Source organism: Diadema antillarum, unplaced genomic scaffold, assembly GCF_040938485.1.
Source record: "Diadema antillarum isolate AM-2024a unplaced genomic scaffold, OU_Dant_1.0 scf00000063, whole genome shotgun sequence".
Taxonomy (NCBI): domain Eukaryota; kingdom Metazoa; phylum Echinodermata; class Echinoidea; order Diadematoida; family Diadematidae; genus Diadema; species Diadema antillarum.
Genome location: NW_027270952.1, coordinates 1,244,618 through 1,264,678, shown reverse-complemented (window position 1 = coordinate 1,264,678; position 20,061 = coordinate 1,244,618). Strand labels below are relative to the sequence as shown.

Here is a 20,061-nt window from a genome sequence, read left to right as displayed (position 1 = left end):
TGCTTTGTGAAAGAGGAAAGTCAAGTGCTTTTACATTAAGCCGGAAAATGAAAATATGTTGCATTCTAGTTTAATATCTCTATATTGTTGTCCAGCAGTAAAGTCAAAAACAGTTGTAGCCTAATGGCAGCACCAAATTTCAAAAATTCATGACTTTTGAAAGGATTGTCCAATTTCCCTCAAACTTCACTGATGTGTTCTACTAATATTGCTGCATTAATTCACTCAGTCCACATATATAATTGTCTATCCCCTTAACTTTCATCTGGCACCTAAATAATATGCAGGCCCCACGTTTGCCAACCTCTAAGATGCCATATTCTGGTATGCTTTGAAATCAATGCCAGTGTTTCCATGTTTATGATACTGTATTTGAAGCACATTGCATAAACTAATGTCACCATATATTTACTCCAGACATTATTCATCTTTCTTCCATCTTTCTTTCCTTCTTCCTTCATTCCTTTATCTATTTCTTTTGTCATTGTTTTTTCTGCCTTCTCTCCCTTCCCCCCCCCCCCCCCACTCAAATCTGTTTTTCATTCTTCGATCTTTCTTTATTTCTTTCCTTAATATTTTCTCTTTCTTTCCTTAATATTTTCTCTTTCTTTCCTCTTTTTGATTGATATTGTGTGTTAACATGCAGTAAAGCTTCTCTGATTTCATCTTTCTCTCTCAAAAAGGGGAAAGAAAAAGAAAATGTTAAAGATATTAATTTTAACATTAAAGATATTATCATCTTTTCTGAGCACTGTAAGGATTAACCAGGGTTACTTGGAATTGTGCATGGAAAATCAATTTACATAGTGCAATAGGCAAGCAAAAAAACGATTGTTGGCAAAAAATATATCACCCTTGCAGTACATGGGTTGAAGATGTATTTACTTCAATAAATCAGATATTCCATGAGGGGAAAAGCAAACAAAGCATGTACCTGTTCAATATGCAAATAAGGAATGGCGTATCATTTCAGATATTTATCCATTGAAAGACTGAACTAAATTAGCACTCTTAACTGTAAGCATCCCAGCACGCTTGACATGATGATGTTTTCTACAAGAGTGGCACTTGAGTGAACATTAAATACATTAATCCTTAGAATTTCATTCTTCCTTATTACAGTATAGAGCGATATTCATGCCAAGCCTTTCCCCACAACTCTACTACCGGTGTCTTCTCGCGTCCCTGGGCCCAAAGTAGCTGTTACCGTAGGTGCCCATGTAGGCACCCCACTGTTGCTGCTCGTAGGGTAGAATGCGGCTGCAGCGGGCAGCGGGATTGGTCTGTCGTGCCTCCTCCAGGCCGCAGTCACAGGAGAGCCGGAGGCGGTAGACGGTCATCTCACCGGCGTCCAGGTTAAAGGGGTACAGATTGAGGGGGTTTATCTCTTTGGGTGATGGGGTCGGAGCATCTTTGGCTGCAAGAATTATAGAGAAGCAGTTTTATCACAGACATTATGGAAGTGTACACAATTGTATATCTACCTTTAACTTCAAGGTGCACACTGTTTTTCCTTTTTATATATGCAAGAACGACAATTTTCAACGCTTATATAGCAGTGGCGGATCCAGGTGGGGGTGAATCGGGCGTGCACCCTCCCCCCTTTATTTTTGTTAAAACAAAAGAAATAAAAAGAAAAAATGGAGGGGGCGTGTGCCCCACCCCCCCCCCCCCCCTTTTTGCGGAATTCCTGGATCCACCCCAGTATAGTCCACAATGCATAGAGTATATATTATCTCAATTTGCACTCCAGACAAGGAAAGACTTGAAGAGTTTGTTTGCAAAAACCGATAAGTCCATATTTGCCAAATGGAGATATTTGCGATTAAAGGCCAAGAAAAATAAAGAGAATAATAAGAAAATTTTTGCTTCTTTTGACCATAACTTCAAAAATATACCTTTATATGTAGTGACCAATATGTCATTTAAAAGGTATTATTTCGTACTTTATGACAGAGATCGTACTTCAAAATCTTCAAAAATGGACTTATCGGTTTTTGCAAACAAACCCTTCACTTTAACAATATACAACACCAACACTGCACTGCTACCGAGTTTCATGTGAATGAGTTAACACATATAAACTTGCATCCAAGAGAACCACTGGATATAAAAGCAGCTGATCAAAAAATGACTTATTTGGAAAGGTACTGATAGTTAAAGAATGCTGTTTTGATAATGCTTTCAAGCATGTATTCATTGATATTACTCTATGTATTAATGCTTCACACAAAATTAAGCAAATGCAGTTCTCCTGGAAATAAAACAGAACCCTAAAACAAAGGCTTCTTGTGTGGAGGCAATGGGGCGTAAGATTGAAAACACATGTTTAAAATTAACTTTGAACATTCGTTTTTAATCATACGCCCCAGTGATTCCATACAATAAGGTCTTATTTTAGATTTCTGTTTATTCTAAGAGTATAACACATGTCTATCTTTCTTTTCCTGATTGGCTCAGTGTTAAAGCCAACAAGTGTAGCAAATAGTTTTTGACATTTAATTTCAAGGTCATGTCACTCAGTGATACATTAATAAATAACTACAGTTGAACCTCTCTTATCCGGCCTCCCTTTATCCGGATCTCTCTATTATACGGACGCAATCTCGCCGTGATTTTTTTAAAATAATTACGGGAGGAAAGGGGGATTCCCAACTCCTTGAGAACTCCTACACAAACACACATGAATTACATATACTTGATACATCTCTTAATAATTATTTAGGTAAATCATCCCAAGAATTTATAAAAGAAAATGATTTCATTCTTGCAAACACGAACCTCTATTTTGGGGTCTGTTACTGAGTGTAACAATGAAAAGGCTGCAGTATACACATTACTACATGTGGTACTACAATGGGCTACATCAGTACATGTGTATGTATATGTACATGTATAAAGCATCGAGTCTCCCGTATCCGGCCAAATCCCTTATCCGGATGAGCCCTGGTCCCGACTTGTCCGGATACGAGAGGTTCAACTGTACAAGCTTTCTTTGAGTATCACTGAAAGAGCATAAATCAAAAGTTATCCTAAACATTTGTTTTCAATCATACGCCCCATTTCTTCTAAACTATAAACCTGTGTTTGGGGTTTCTGTTTTGTTACCTCTGCCAAGGGGGTAGGTTATGTTTTTGTTACCGTTGGTTTGTTTGTTAGTTTGTTAGTTAGTTTGTCCATGTGCAAAATAACTCAAAAAGCAGTTAACAGATTGGGAGGAAACTTGCAGGAAAGGTTGAGAATGACACAAGTAACAAACGATTAACTTTTGGTAGTGATCCAAGAATTTTGGGGGAATTTATGAAGGATTTTCAGTATTTTGCCAGGTAGGGTCAATGAACTTGGGAGATCAGGCTGCGCGTATTTGAGGTTTGCATGCGCGCACTAGAGTGCGTACTCTAGTTTCTGCTAGGGCGAGGCGCGCCGTGCAGCTGAGGGTTTATGACGTAACAAAGGCTTCTATATTGCAAAATCGGGCGACTTTCAACACACTATAAACACTTTCAGCATGCTATAGTGCCTAAGTACGTATGGGTGGAAATCACTGATATCTCTGTGGTAGAACAAGATCAGTACATGGTGAAAATGAGCTGCATGCTTGGCGGAGGTCTGCGCTCTCAGAGTGCTTCTCTAGTTTTAGTATTGTTGTTGTTATGGGGTGGCCTTTTTTTTTTGAGGGGGGGTATGGGGGACACTGTATATCAGCCATGCTATAATCATAATCTTCAGTTCTTCTCATGTTATAGTTGTTCATCTGCAAACTGAGCATGAGAAGGGTTAGCCTGTCGACGATGATCGAGTCCCGAACATACTCGGGCAAGTGTCTATGGGAAATGTGTGCTGTAGCAAAATCAGTCCGTCCTCAACGGGTTAAAAGAAGACCGCGGCACTATAGAAAGAGATCTAAGACAATTAATACCTTGTTTGCTGCAGTACTGGGATGCAACATTTTCATAGGCGTCGTGGTCCAGACCATAGAACTCATCTGGAAAGTGAAAGTGAAATAGATGCCATTGTAATCGGGAATTCCCCAACCTCCTTTGCGTGTTTTCTTTTACACTTTCCTCATTTGAAGAAAAAAATAAAACCAAAATACTGCATTTAGGCCAAGTTTGGGAAAGTGCATCAGCTTCAAAGTTGCAACGTACAGAGTGGGCAAAACGAAGCTAGAATGAAAATCATAATTTAAGCGGTTTGAAGGATTAATATATATCAAAGTCATATCTTCCTTTTACTTCTTATCATTCCACAAAGAATATATTCATTATATAAATCTATTTCTCTTGCATTTGCCTTTCAAAGATACATAGTAGGTACACAAAATGAAGAAAGCATTTCATACTCTAAGCATCATCAACATATATTTTTGTGATATGTATATTATAAAACAAAGGATATCAAGGAAATATTGTGCTTCTTGACAAAGAAAAACTACAACAAAAATATAGTTTGCGGCATACATAATGTAGTTTCTTCATTCATAAAATCAGTATGCCATTAATATTGGATCAATATTGTATTTTTAATTGGTATATATATATATATATATATATATATATATATGTTGTATTCTTTATTTGGTCTATATTTGTTTTTGTTTACCATTTTCTTCTTTGATGAAATGTTTGAATATGTATATGCATGTAAATACATGATATCTTTTCATTTTTTGAAGCGCCATGAGCACTGAAAAGTGGACCTGTGCGCTATACAAGTAGCCACTATTATTATTATTATTATTATTATTATAAAAAATAGCCTTTTTCATCATTCTCTCTCACACTATCTTTGATTACATAATGAAAGTTTTTTGTTGGAGCAGTGATTGTGCAGAAATTGGTTGTTCGTGTTCTTAGTACACTAGATTCTCCAAATGATTCAGTTGCAGTATCAGGTCTGTACACAATCTTGTTTTTCATTACTTACTGCTTGGATCCATTCTCTGTTCTTCATTTTCCATCCAGGAATCCAGGCATTTTTGTTCTTCTTCTGTGATAAGCTGAAAAAAAAATGTATAAAACAGATAATAAAATCATATATCCAAAGGTTTAACATAGTCAAAGCATGCTGACTTTGTTTCCCTATCAAAGAAATTTATATGTGACCGTGCACCTCAAAACGAACATAAAGTCGCACACACTGATTTTGCGTGAGGTCTAAAAATAAGTGAAATGGGTCAACCTAGCCGAACTTGACTTTTTTATATTTTCTGAAAGAGCGGGTCTTCTTTTGCATTATGCTCAAATTTGGTATCATAAAACGGGCAGGAAAGTGTGTTTTTTTAGCAGTTTATCTCGAACATTTTTTTGGTAGAAAAGTGTGATTAGGTGTGTCTTTAGAATCCCTTTTTCATTTCTGAAAAACCTTGTCCACACTCTTCACTTTCAACTCTAATAACTTTTGACAGGGTGGTGCTACTGCTTTGAAAGTTGGCATTAATTAAGGACAGAATGTGTTAATGAGGCATGCTTAATTTCAGTTTAATTTGATAATCCCTTCATTGTTGTTACTCTGGTGGTTCACTTCCTGTTTTTTGTCCTATTCATGCCACAGCCAGCACGGTTTGGTAAAGATTAAGCGCTTGAATAGACACTGTACTTCAGAGCCTCTTTTCTCAGTTCACGCTTTTCCTGAGTTTGTGCTTTCTTTCCAATATTTAGATAGGTTAGGAGAGTCCATTTGATTTGAGTTATACATCATTTTAAAGCTTAAAGTCTGCTTTTTCAGAATATGGTCTTAACTAAAAATTCATGTCTGGCGACTTTTTGTTTGTTTTGAGGTGCAGGGTCACATATTGAATTTAAGATCATGTAGAAAATCTAAGCCAACATTTTCTTCATACTAAATCAAGATCAGTCAAAGACTGCTTTTGAACTATAATTATATGCAAATCCCTTTGGTATGCAATTATTTACTTTGTTTCAGCAAACAGCACCATCTATAACTAGAAACAACTTGTAAACATAAATGTAAATATATGGTTTCACTGACAAAAGACTGAAAACCACACATCAAATACAAAACAAAGCTATGAGAGTTGCCAGGAACAAAAAAATAAAAACTTAGTTCACTGCCATTAATTCTTTTAAAGCTAGAATTTCAACATTAGACGTTCTTAAAGAGGAAATCCATCCCCAAAATAATATAACATCAACACAAAGAGAAAAATATTCCCTACAGAACAATACAAAAATGACAAAAATCAGATAAGAAATAAGGAAGATATGACTTTTTGAAATTTCACATTTTTTCAGAAAACATTTCTTGACCAGTCCTTATGAATATTCAAATCAGCAAGTTGATGATGTCATGCTCTCACAATTTCTTATTCATTCCATATGCAGAAATGACAAAAATCTTTTATTTCATCTGTATAAATATAAAACTTGTCTTTAAAACCACCAAAAAAGAGAAAAGAACAAGTGTTAACTCTGATATATCTTTTGATGTGAACAATATACTTTTACTTGTATTAGCTAAAAATAACATTTTTTCTGACTTTCATATATAACATGCATGAAAAATTGTGGGCATATGACATTATTAACTTGCTCATTTGTATATCCATCAAAGGACATATCAAAAAATGTTTTCCAAAAGATTGTGAAATTTCAAAATGTCATATCTTCCTTAATTCTTATCCATTTTTTGTCATTCTTGTATCATGCTATATTGAATATTTTTCTCATTCTTTTGAAGTCCATTCATTTTAGGGTGTGGATTTCTTCTTTAAGGAAATTCAAACTTATCAAATAAATGGCATAATGTGAGTATTGCTTCTTACCTTGTGTGGCTTCGGATAGAACCAGTAGGTTGCAAAGATGACATCAATGCTGTTTGGGGTGCTTGGAAGACCGTCCAAGATTTCAGGAAGCGTAGGAGCCAGAGTTCCAGTCGAGATGACCCTCTGGATACCTCCTGCATCATGCAGGCCAGCGTGGCGCCGTGACCTTTGACCTGTCAGTCTGACCTTTGACATCGCCTCCCTGAGTGTGGCTACACTACGCTTGGTGTGGCGCTTAGTATCACTGCCTTTTTCTGCCTGCTTGCCAGTCAGCAATAAACCCAAGAGGGCATTGATGTCTTCATCCGATAGTTTGTCAAAATTTTCATTATTTTGACGCCGACCGTGCTGACCTTTCACCCCATCATCCTCAGTGTCTTCTTCTTCTGCCGGGTACAGCCAGGAATCCGGGAAGCCCAGGTTCTTCAGTCGGTCCGTCAGGTCTCCGTTTAGGATGGGATCCACTTCAGACGCGGATGTGACGACTTTAGACTTATCTCCTGTCATGGTGAGGGGATGGGTGGTGGGGACGACCTCATCGTTACCATGGTTACCACCTTTACTGGCATCAGTCCCTGATCCACCAGGAGACGAGATGGTGGGAGTATCCCCTGGAAGATCAGGTTTTTGGCTGGAAGACCACTTGGTGTTCTTATCTGTCGGGACGTCTTCAGCATCCGTTCCATCGACATTTGACTCATCATTGAAGTCGCTGATCAACTGGGATAACTTGTGCATCACTTTGTCGTACTCCGTTGGATAGCTCCTCGTAGTTGGGATGGTCCTGGGGGCGGCCATGGTGGGGGATGAATCCTGCAGTAGGAATACATGGTGAACATCACATTTATCATTCAAGCACATTAAAAGCAAAGGCCATCAGTCAGTTAATTTACAATTGCTGCTGTTTGTTATCTTCAATTCAAATTCAGTTCAGTTCTGTTAAAAAAAGTTAAAATTCAATTCAGTTCAACCCAATTAAATTGAATTGAATTGATTTCTATCAATTGTATATACAACTTCTTTTATTTTCATCAAACAATTCATTACATTACACTACACAACACTATGCTAAAATACACTACACTTCACTATACATTGTACAACATTAAACTTCTCTATAAACTTTATGACACTAGAACTACATTTTACTTTTTATATTATTGCATTACATCACACTAACCTACTGCTCTACACCACTTTACATAACATCATACATCACTACACTACACTTGACTACATTACAGTACACTGTACATTACATTACACCACACCACACCACACACCACACTACACTACACTACACTTCACAACACTAAACTACACTACACTACACTAGACTACAAAACACTACACTAAACTACATATGTACACTACACAACACTTCATTACACTACACTACACTATACTACACTACACTATACATTACACTACACACCACTCTACACCACACCATGCTTCATTGCTTTACATATTCTCCAGACTACAGCTCTGAAAAGGAGTAAGAGATCAGGGAGATATAATGCCTACCAAGTCATCCTCTGCCTCCTCCAACCTCTGCTCTGGGCTGCTATCTTCCCCTGCACTCTGGGCTTGGAGAACCAAGTCTACAACGCTGGGATACTTGGCCAGGTACTTCATGGCCAGTGCAGTGGCATTGACGGTGTAGCGATGGGAGTCCTTGAAGTGGGCAACTGTTGAAGGAAACATTTTAAGCTTTAGATTTATTTCTTCTCATCACATTCTGACAGTGACTTAAAGAAAAACATACATACATGTTAAACAAACAGACACACAAATAATAGTGGTTATTTCTTTGCACAATATAATGGTGGAAGAATCTTCTGTGGAAATGTCAAGAATCAAGATCTCATTCTGTACATGAGAGGAAAATGTTTTGCATTCCTGCAGAAATGCAACATTTGTGATTTCTTTGTGTACAACAAAGGCATCTAATGTACTTTCATTATGTTTGTATAATGCATGAAGGTACAAAAAAGTTTGGAGAATAATTGTGTGAAATATATCATGATACAAAGACTTCGAATGTACCTCCATTATTATGTTTATATGATGCATAAAGGTACAAGAAAGTTTACAAAATGACTGCGTGAAATATATCATGATTCAGTGGTGGTTCATATCAAAGAGTTCCAGCAATCAATACTTTCATCATACACGGTATGTTACAATTGTGTAAATAGGCCTAATAATAAGACTATCGGCGTACATTCAGACCTGGAACAATGTTATCATCACACACTGCTGAAGAATTTATGACTAACTATAACCCCAAAGGGGCCTACTGTGACTATAGAAAGGATTGTAGATTTCACAGTCATGACTGACTTTGCTTCAAAATTCTCACTTGAGTTATATATCTCCTGTCCAGGTACATCCATGTGTTGGTTGAGGACATTTGCAACTGAAAACGTCTCGGCGTTGAACCTCTGCCTGCAAAAGTCAGTCCTGCTAAGTGCACCAATACCATCATCTGAAGACCAAAAGGATCACAAATTCATGTTACACAATTCAACCCTATGTCTTTGTCAATTTTATCATGAGTAAAAAAATCATATTGCCCTCTGGGCCTGAGATGATTGTGCAGCACAACACAATCAGGAATGAGACAGGAGTCAATATGATTTTATGTTGGACTGTTCATTAGAGAGACAGGAGTCAATATAATCTTATGTTGGAGTGTTTATGAGAGAGACAGTGTGTGAAATTGACAATATCAAATATTCATAGTAAATTCACTTAACACAAATATTCAAATACTGCCAATGTTTTCAGATCTGTCATAGATCTCAAAGTCCACTTGAAATTATGAAAAAATGTACTAATAGATGAAAACAGAACTTCATGGACAATTACACACATACAAGCATAATACGTACTTATAATATCATATATGTCTAAATAACTCCAGTACACTCATTTACACATTAAATCCAAATCCCACAGTGCTCTACATTTCAGGAAAACAGGGCTGCAGTGACCACAAGAAATGTAATGTTAACCTAGTAGCATTAAGCATTGGGACTTAGGTGATATCAGGTGTGGTATACACCATAGAAGCATGGCTGTGGTTTTTAGAGGTAAATACACTAGAAATCTGTAATTTGCACACAAAGGGAATTTGGTGTGAACCTATTAGCATGTTACAAGTTATGGGGTAGGATACCCCCTACTCTGTTCTGTTCTTTCTTTTAGAGGATTTTTTTGACGCTTCAAATCTCACCATCGTCAGCGAACTGGAAGGCAGCCGTTTCGCCCTCATGTCCACGGCAGTCCAGCCTCCAGTATAGGAAGGCATCGTTACCGTGACCTTCCATGCTCAGCGTGATCGGCGACGTCGTCACAGACCCCGAGCTAATAATGGACTTCTGGAGAAGAGGTTGCCCATTCCTGCCATCCAAAATGGTGACCTGCAAACAGTTTGATGGTATCAATCACACTTATCCATTTCATTGGAGGATAAATATGCTAGGAAAAGTAATAATTTGATAAAACATATACTGCTGTACCAGTACATTTATTATCTTCTTGTGTGTTACACAATCATGCACAATGATCAGGGCATTAGAACGAGTTCCTCTTGCAAGGTACTTTTAGAAGAATCTTAACATGCTCGAGGTGATAGCCAAGGGCGTTTGGATTGTTTCAACAGTATTGAGAGTGTGTGCTTTACTAATACACAAAGTGAAGTTATTTGTTTTATAAAGTTTTTTTGTTGTTGTTTTATAAAATGATTGAATAAATCCTTGATGTTTCTTAAATCATCCATCTCCAAAACCATATATTACTACATCAACATCTAACTTAGATCTATCATTGAATCTTAAACAGCCATGACAGCAAAATTACTTTTATTCTTACTAGAATTTCAAATTTAGGCATTTCAAATTCTGCAGCAGACATTTTATCAAGTAAATGAGATGATGAAATCTCTCTGGTCACCATCATGACATGACTATTAATGACTGGTCATTATATTTTATCTATGACAGGTCAGCAGCAAAATCTGGTTGCATGCATGCTCTTATATCCAACCCTTTTATGAGAATTTCCTTCGTTATTTTATAAAGCATTCTACACACAAATATACTTTCTTTCTCTTTTGTGTAGACCAACTTCTTCAGAATTTTTACTCCATCATTGCACTAACAAACTGTTTGTGCACAAAATAAATATCATTTTGAATTGTGGTTAAGAGAGTTAGTTGGGCAACAACTTAACAACAACAGATCGACCACATGCATACTTGCCCTGGAAAATTTTGCAGCGATGATTGTCCCAAGCACAGCACTGCTCCCAATTAGCCATATCCTGTATAAACAAAGCTAGCATATTATGATGTGGCTCGAGTTTGAAGAATATGTTCTTACCTGAGCATAGTAATACAGTGGGTAGCCTGGGCCATAGTTGTAGACTACCATGAAATCTGGTACGTCATCATCATTGTAGTAGGCTGGTGCAGGAGTGCTGCATGATACAGAAATAAAACAATGAAAAGATACAAAATGAGGAAATATCTTACATCTTCATTCACAAAAAATAGACATTTACATGTACATACATTTAGGTTAGGTGAGAGGACAAGCAGTATTGATATATGGACAGAGAGAGAGAGAAAAAAAAATACTCGAATATCAATAGATGGATTAACACTGCTAATACATATATATATATATATATATATATATATATATATATATATATATATATACATATATATATATATATATATATACACATATATATATATGTATATATATATATATATATTAGAAACAAAACTGGAACAAAGTTCATGCTGTATTCACCAACATTTTTTTTCTGCTCACAAATTTTCGAGCGTCTCGCCGCCTTTTCTCAATGTCTTGAGAAAGGGCGGCAAGACGCTCGAAAACTTAAGAGCAGAAATAAACCGTTGGTGAATACAGCATGAACTTTGTTCCAATTTTGTTTCTTATCTTTTCCTGTCAACACGTGGACAACCTAATCTATACATATACACAAATATATATATATATATATATATATATATATAAGCAGACCAATAAACAGAAAGATAACCTTATAGAAAGAAAGAGATTAAAAAAATCATAGAAAGCTACATTACTTGGTCAGAGAGACCAATAAACAGAAATATATATTTATGCAAAGAAAGAGATCAAATATGGAACAATATGTACACAGACAGATACAGAGTGCCCTAACAAACTTCATTGGAACTGCTCAAGGTCTATGACATGAACCTGACTTTCTAAAATGCATTTGTCTTACATTAAAATTCACTAAATATCAGTCAAATACCAAAATCATCATAATTCAATATTTAAGTGAACAGTTAATCAAACAGAGGAAATTGGAAGTTTTTGAAAATGGCATTTAATCTTTACACAATCCAATCACATCCTTACAGAATGGTAAAATGTCAAGTTTATTTTAGCAACAATGAGGTTTTGTAATAAGCAGTAGGCCTTATACTTATAGCATTGAAAATAACACCATTGCCCAAGATACAAAATAAAACATACAATGTCTATAAATGGCTTCAGAATATTCAAAATTCTGTATAGCAGTACTCCCTCCATTCATTCTGTACTTTTTAAGTATGCCTGAGAATCTATAACAGTTTTTTTTTTCTTTTTCTTTTTCTTTTGTGCTGATTTACAGTCTTGGTGGCACTAAAAACATCACTATCGAATGGAAAGAACAGACAAATCAAAAATGTCCAAAATTAAAGCATTTTTTGTATTCATATGCAATTTTGAACATATTATTTTTTTTTCATCATTTAGAAAACCAAAAGAGAGAGAGTGGAAATTTCAGAAAAGAAAGCTAACATTATATTGAATGTTTTCCAGTCAGTATGTGATGACTACATGTCCTATTACAAATATTAATCTTTTACACGGGATTATGTTCTCATCTAACATTTTACAGTCACTTAATATTTTGTCATTTACTGGTAAATCAAATAACTTCTTTATACATAGCAATGCTTATCAAATCATCTATAGAAAGAAAAAAAAGTGTTTGATGATTCATGTGTTTATATGTAGTGAAGCTTGAATATATCTCATAATCAGGCTGGGAACTTACACAAGCCTCTTAACAGTAAAACAAAATCACTGAAAATAAACAATGTAGAACAACCATAAAACCAGGCATTGACAGAAGAACAGCTCTATAGACTCTTGTTATTTCCTTGAACTAAAATTATCCCACAGTGGCATGCAATGGTGAACGTTTCACCTCACATGAAGAGCAATCAACTGTATCAATAATGCTGAAATGTATATCAAAATAACAATGGTTATAGAATTAGAGTCATAATTCTGCGAGGCATTTTCCCACCATCAAGTGTAACAAAGTTTGACTGAGTATCTAAAAACAAAAGTTTGAGGGGTGTTGTTTTTTTCTGACTCACATGATGTTCATGATATTAAAGCTGTATGCATACATTTAATTGCAAATACATGATTATTGTGTCAAAATGTTTATTTTGGAATACATCTGACAAATTGCCCTTCATTGATGTTAATAGACATGGATTATTTAGTGTCTGAGAAGTAACCATGCTAAAAAAATAATTAAAAAACTAGAAATGTCGCTATGGCAACTGATGCCTCCGTCATAATGCATGATTCTCCCAATAGGTGTATAGTACAATGTCTTCACAATGTGTGATGACAGTTTCACATAACTGGCAAAATATTGAAATGACAGGTTTGTCAGAAATATCTTGAATGTTCACTTTCCTTGAACTGGGTTTGCTATAATTGTCCAAGAGTGCAGGTACACATATTTAGGGAATTGAGAATTTTTACTTGACTTCTGACGGACCCTTTTATAAGTTTATGCATTGAGTCATTTCCAAGGTATGAAGAAAGAGTGTAATTACAGTACAAAAAAGATTTGATGTTTTTTTTTTGTTTTTTTTTTGGGGGGGGGGCATTGAAACCTGGCCTTTGACCCTTAACCTTTGACCTTTGACCTTCTGGCTGGAAATTTCCCAGAAAATCTCCATTAGGTAATGCATGTACAAATATATACATATCAAGTTTTAAAACTAATAATGCAAGCATTGCATATACAAGTATATGAGGGAAATAGTAAAATTTTGAGGGGTTGACCTTGACCTTTGACCCCCTGACTATTGACCCACGACCCCTAAATTCCCTAGATAATCCCTGCCAGTCAGTACATGCATATGTACCAAGTTCCAAGAAGATACATTGAACCATTTGCGAGAAAAGTGATATTGCAACATTTTCACCTAACCTTTGACCTTTTGACCTTTGACCTTATGACATGAAACTCTCTCTGGAGAATCTTTACGCAGTAGTACATGTCTACACTAAGTTTCAAGAAAATACCTTTGGGCATTGCATAGATATGGGGGAAATAGCAACATTTTTAGCATTTGACCTTGACCTTTTGACCTTTGACCTCTTGCCAATGTCACTAAAATCTACTCAACCAATTGTCCCATCATACATCATCCTTGGACCAAGTTTGGTGAAAGCTGCTTCATCCAGTTTTGAGTTATCACATAAACAGATAAATTTTAGGATTTGACCTTGATCTTTGACCTTTGACCTCTGTCCGATTTCACTGAAAAACTAATCAAGTAATTGTCCTATCATACATCATCCTCCAACAAAGTTTGGTGAAATTTGCTCAATCCAGTCTTGAGTTATCGCGTAAACGGATACAATTTCATGATTTGACCTTGACCTTTGACCTTTGACCTTTAGCCGATTTCACCCAAAATCTAATCAAATAATTGCCTCATCATACCTCATACTTGGACCAAGTTTGGTAAAATTCCAGAAAATATTACTCAAGTTATCGCGCAAACGAAAGCGGACGTACGGACGTACGGACGTACGGACAACCCGAAAACATAATGCCTCCGGCACCACTTCGTGGCGGAGGCATAAAAATCACAGACACACATACTTGAGTGCTATAGGACTCAAACTTATGAGCTTGTGATTCCTAGACAGGCATCATATCCACTAGACTATATACCAAGCTTCTGTTTGACTACCACGGACTGTTCTTATTCCTCATAGCAACTGGCCCTGCACGTTTAGGCAAATTGATGATCCTTGCTTCAAGATTTTTTTCTGTTCAAACTGATTGACAATTTGCCCTTCATGAACATAAATTATCAAGTGCTTCAGTACCAGCGATGATAAAAAGAAAAATCTTGGGCATGCATACTCGAGTCTGACTCAAATCATTAACCCAATGAGGACGGACTGATTCTGTTATAATACTGGTACACATTTTCCATAGACACCTAGCCAAGTATTCTCAGGACTCGTCCTCAACAGGTTACTTAATCTTGTGAATACTAGACCGGCATCATATTGACTTGTTAAACTACGATTTTGTAACAAATTTTTGCCAGTGCTGGTTCTTACCCTTTATAACAATGGGTACTGCATAATCATATTCAATTTACTCTCAAATAACAGTGCTTATTGATCACCCTCTACAACAAATATTTGATGATTAATGTGCCCACATTCTGTTCAACTTAGATGTAATTTTTTGATAAGTAGGGGAGTAATACAAGCATCATGGCACAAACATGTCCATTAAAATAAACAATCTAGAATAACCACAAAACCAGAATTCAACAGAAAAACAGTTTTATTACCTCTTGATATTTCCGTCAACTATAGTCATCCCACAGTGTCACACACTGTTAATTTTTCTCCTCAAAAGAAGTGAATTCAACCATCAACAGAATGTAAATCAAATAACAATGGACGCAGAAGATTCATATTTCTGTATTCCAGTATTCCCACCATGCATAAAACACCAAGTGTATGCCTGAGAAACTAAAGACAAAAGTTCATATTTTTATTGCTGATTAAACGGTTTGGGTGCCACTGAAAAATAAAAGAAAAAATATTTTCACGAAGCGTACATTGTTCATTATACCACTGAAGACAAATAAAAAACCACAATGCTATATAGTTGTACCAGTGAGGAATGAACAAAGGAACATTGTCAGTATTTAACTGGTACCCCATAGGAACTTGGTGGGACATCCAAGAAGTCATGTGGAATTGCATAACCTGGCAGGGAATGGGTTTATAGCAAAGTCAGACATAGTCGCGACTGACACTTTACAAAGCTGAAAAACCCACATGCAATAAGCTGATACAGCTTCAGAATAAGGCGATTTGCCTGAATGAATACCCAATTCAACACTTGTTCAAATATGGAAGGTTTGATATTTACATAACATCCATACAAAATGACAAAACTTATAAATATTTTGATATGCTAAACTTCTTGTTTTTTTTGTCTCTCAATTCATGGATACATATTCGGTTTCATTATCCTTTTAGAATAATGGAAAACTCCTCAAGTACTAATTCTACACTTTTCAACTTATAGGTATGCCTGTAAGAATACACATGTCATAAAAACAAAACAACACTTTACCCATTGAGGATGCCAGTCCTGAGTATACTCCGGCAGGTGTGTATGGGAATTGCATGTTGTAGCAAAATCAATCTGTCCTCAACAGGTTAAGTGATGAACTAACAAAGCACAAACAGATGATTGAATTACTGATGCCACTTCTGATTTGTAAATTTTCCCCTTTTTTTGGGAGGGGGGGGGGGGGGACAAGGACCCATCAAATGACTGACCTGTAAGATTCTGACGAGGGAATGGTGTGATTCCACAGCTGGTCAAAGGTTTGACCATTGATGGCCACGATGACCGAATTGAACATTGCCATGACGATGTCCATGACCCCGTCTCCCGTGAGGTCAATGAGAATGGGAGGCAACATGACTCCCTTCATTGGGTCACTGTAGATGACCTGCGCCTGTCCATTATCAGATGGAATAAAAGGAGGACTTTAATTTAGAAATGACTTACATCCTTTTTTTTAAATCCTGAACATCATAAGAACAAACGATCTACAGCAGGGGCAGATCCGGGAATTCTGTAAAGGGGGGAGGAAAATAAGAAATACGCACATATTTTTGCATGCAATACATTCCTGTAATGCCAGTCTGTCTAACCCAGCCGAGCACAAAAAATTTCTTGCACGAAAATATCCACTTTTACAATATTGTATGAATCTCCAGGCAGCATCAAACTAAAATTAGAAAGCATGTATTTTGTGATTCCAAGATGTAATTAACCTTGGAGTAAATTTCTCTGTATAAAACTCATTTCTCACAGCTAGAGTATCATACATCTATCTGCAAACTAAGTTTAAAATGAAATTCATCATTCAGTGGCTTTTGGCTTTGATGTTTAACACTATGCATTTTCCAAAAGTGATCATGCATTAATTGCTGTCTCGACAAGATAGCACAAAAGGGGTTTACACTGTGACACACAGAGTTCAACAGAGGGCTTGGTTAGTAGGTGGTTCATTAAAGGATGAATCCAAACAATAGCTGTGAAGGATCATAACAAGGTAAAGAAGTCAAGGTGGCACATCTATTTTGTTTTCAAGGACACCATACAATGCAAATTACCACATGCAGCAAATAGTTATGCCTGCTTGCCAATCACAAAAAAAAAGTTGCTGTCTGTGGCAGCTAATGTAAAGATATTTGTTCAGTTGGACAGACATATCAATATACTCATTAGTAAGATGTCAAGTGTCTACCACAAAACCAGAAATGTTTGTGTGCATTTTGATATTGCAAGAGCCAAGATTCATATATAAAATTGAAAAGAACAGATATTTTTGTCTAGCCACACATGCATTGCATGCCAGTGGCAATTTTCGTGAAAATTTCATGCCATGAAAAAGGCCGTGAGGTCCAATTCGCAAAAAAAAAAAAAAAATCATGCCAGAGAGAGAAATATCTTGGTTTACAGTTGTGCAATGATTATATTCATTAACTAAATAGTGAAACAGGACATGAGTGACTATGCAGTCTGTGACCCAGTAAAGTCTTAAACTCAATCATGTGAACTCCACATCGACATACTTTTGTCCTTCAGAAGGAATTAACAATTAATTGATGTCATATGATAAGAGGTCACACACTTTGTATTCACCCATTGTTACAGAGCGGACAAATGAAAGTATATGCAGTCAAACCTTTCTCTCCAGTGATCACTGAAGGGGAAATAATGTGGCCTTCCTAGGTAGGTGGCCTCTGTGGACAGGTTGGTTGCCAGTTTGACAGTGCATCATGATCACTAATAACCAGTATAGCAGAATTGCCAACTTTTGTAAACTCCTTTCAGTACTTTGACGGCTGAAAATCAGTAATTAATTTGCACCTTTTTTGAGTGCAAATCAGGTAATCCTTAGCAGTGTAAAAAGATGATATCACAGCTCAGGCAATGATTTCTACAATCAGTCATTTGCTTGTAACCCTCAGTATTCTTCTCCAATTTCAGTAGTAATTAATGAAAATCAGTACTAGCTGGCAGCTCTGGTATAGAGTGACATGTTCAATTTGTCTACTATTCAGATGAAAGGGCACTAAGATTCAATCCTCTAGCCGTTACTCTCTAAGAAAGCACATTAGGGATATTCCTACCTTCTCCATGTTGTTGTCGATCAGATCTTCTAGAGGAAGAACCCAGAGGGCGCCCCCTATCGTTTCACCACCAGTCCCGAAGAGAACCATACCGTTACCTCCTTGCTGGTAGTAAATCTAGAGAGTAATACGCAAAATGTAACAGCAATGTTTGAACAGTGACCAATACAATCCAAACAACTGGACAGAATTTCAATGCATCACCATTCTATGATTTAATACATATTGCTACATACATGTACATATCATTTTCAGTTCTTGACACCATTTTTTTTACTCTGGTAGCCCATTCGGGCCACTTACATTTTTTAATTTGACAATTGGCAGCTTGAAACCAAAAATGTAGTGACTGAAAGAATGGAAAAGTAACAACCCATTTTGAATCCTAGCCCGTTGAGGACGAGTCACAAGTATACTCGGGCAAGTGTCTACGGGAAATGCGTGTTGTCGCAAAACCAGTCCATCCTCAATGGGTTGAGTGCGCAAATGGGTCACATAGAGATACCCTCATTGGAATTTGGTGGCCAGACACATAGATGCCAAGTTCAAAAAATTTTTATGAGTGAGATTTTCATGACTCAGCGTCTCTGCGCGCGCGCATATATTATGTGCGTGAGCGAGGGAGCAAAGCGACTGAGCGAGGGCGGGGAGGGTGTGGCAGGGAGGAGTCCGCCCTCCCACGGTAGGGAGCTTTTTCCATTTTTAGCTCTTAATGGTGCAAGCTGGTGCATACCTAAGAGACTGTTTTTACTTATTTTAAAAGACAAAAGGAAAATAGGCCTTCAATTGCAACTCTCACTTTAATCCTTTTAGCTATGCTCCCAATGCGTGAGAAAAATGGGTGCCATGCGTGAGATCGTGAGACAGACCCTAAATGCTTGAGTCTCACTCACAATGCGTGAGACTTGATAGCTCTGCAGACATCAAATTTTGGTGGCCCTGGTCCATCAGACTATACCGCTTATGTCATCAAGCCCTGCATACATATATAAACGCACTTTTCCAGTTGTAGGCTTGCAATATGAATAAAATGAAGACGTAACTCGCATGGTTTAAATCTCTGAAGATTTTGTTACAATATCCAGTTTTTTGTATTATATTGCAAAAGAAGGAAACACCTTCACTTTAAAGAGCAAACACTATCAATATTTAAAACAAAAATCCTCACCTTGTTCAGTGCTTTAAGTGATTTTTTTTAAGGTGGCTAACCCCTCCCCTCTTTGCAAGGTATTTCACACATGAAGAGTTTTATTGCAAAATGGGCTAAGCACTATCTTCAAACATTTCAAAGTAAGTCCATCATCAGATAGAGCAAAATTTAACCTTTCCAGTAATACCTCACTTGCGACATAGCAAGGAATATTCTATAAGTTATGGTGAAAAATATCATGTATTTTCTTATCCTTTGTTTTTCAGCAGTTTTAATCACAAATATCTCCACTTAACAAGAATGGAATTACCTCGTTTTGCAATAAAACTCTTCACATATAAAATTTCACGCCATTAATTTTTCTCTTTGGGCCAAAAGAATAGAACTATACATGCCTGCAATTTTATGGACGACAGTATGTTTGTACAGTACTATTTGATATATCTCCAAGATTACATCTGCAGCAAGTCAGTCAAGTAATAAAATTGAGTTTCTAAAATGTGAAAAGCATACAGCAGCAGTATGCATGACAGAGAACAATTAATGTCACCCTTGACGTGCATCTGTGG

General features: G+C 36.6%; 1 protein-coding gene across 1 annotated transcript in view; it reads right to left on the bottom strand.

Moving 5' to 3' along the window:
* Nucleotides 1-1,163: 1,163 nt before the first annotated feature.
* LOC139716249 (uncharacterized) overlaps nucleotides 1,164-20,061 on the bottom strand; it is a 43,210-nt gene continuing 24,312 nt past the window's right edge. The window contains exons 5-14 of the mRNA XM_071627815.1: nucleotides 18,343-18,459; nucleotides 16,474-16,655; nucleotides 11,173-11,269; nucleotides 10,026-10,212; nucleotides 9,136-9,275; nucleotides 8,312-8,461; nucleotides 6,785-7,597; nucleotides 4,927-4,999; nucleotides 3,920-3,985; nucleotides 1,164-1,417 (exon numbers count right to left, since the gene is read on the bottom strand). Of these exons, the coding sequence (XP_071483916.1) occupies nucleotides 1,164-1,417; nucleotides 3,920-3,985; nucleotides 4,927-4,999; nucleotides 6,785-7,597; nucleotides 8,312-8,461; nucleotides 9,136-9,275; nucleotides 10,026-10,212; nucleotides 11,173-11,269; nucleotides 16,474-16,655; nucleotides 18,343-18,459 (2,079 nt within the window). The remainder of the gene's footprint in view (nucleotides 1,418-3,919; nucleotides 3,986-4,926; nucleotides 5,000-6,784; nucleotides 7,598-8,311; nucleotides 8,462-9,135; nucleotides 9,276-10,025; nucleotides 10,213-11,172; nucleotides 11,270-16,473; nucleotides 16,656-18,342; nucleotides 18,460-20,061) is intronic.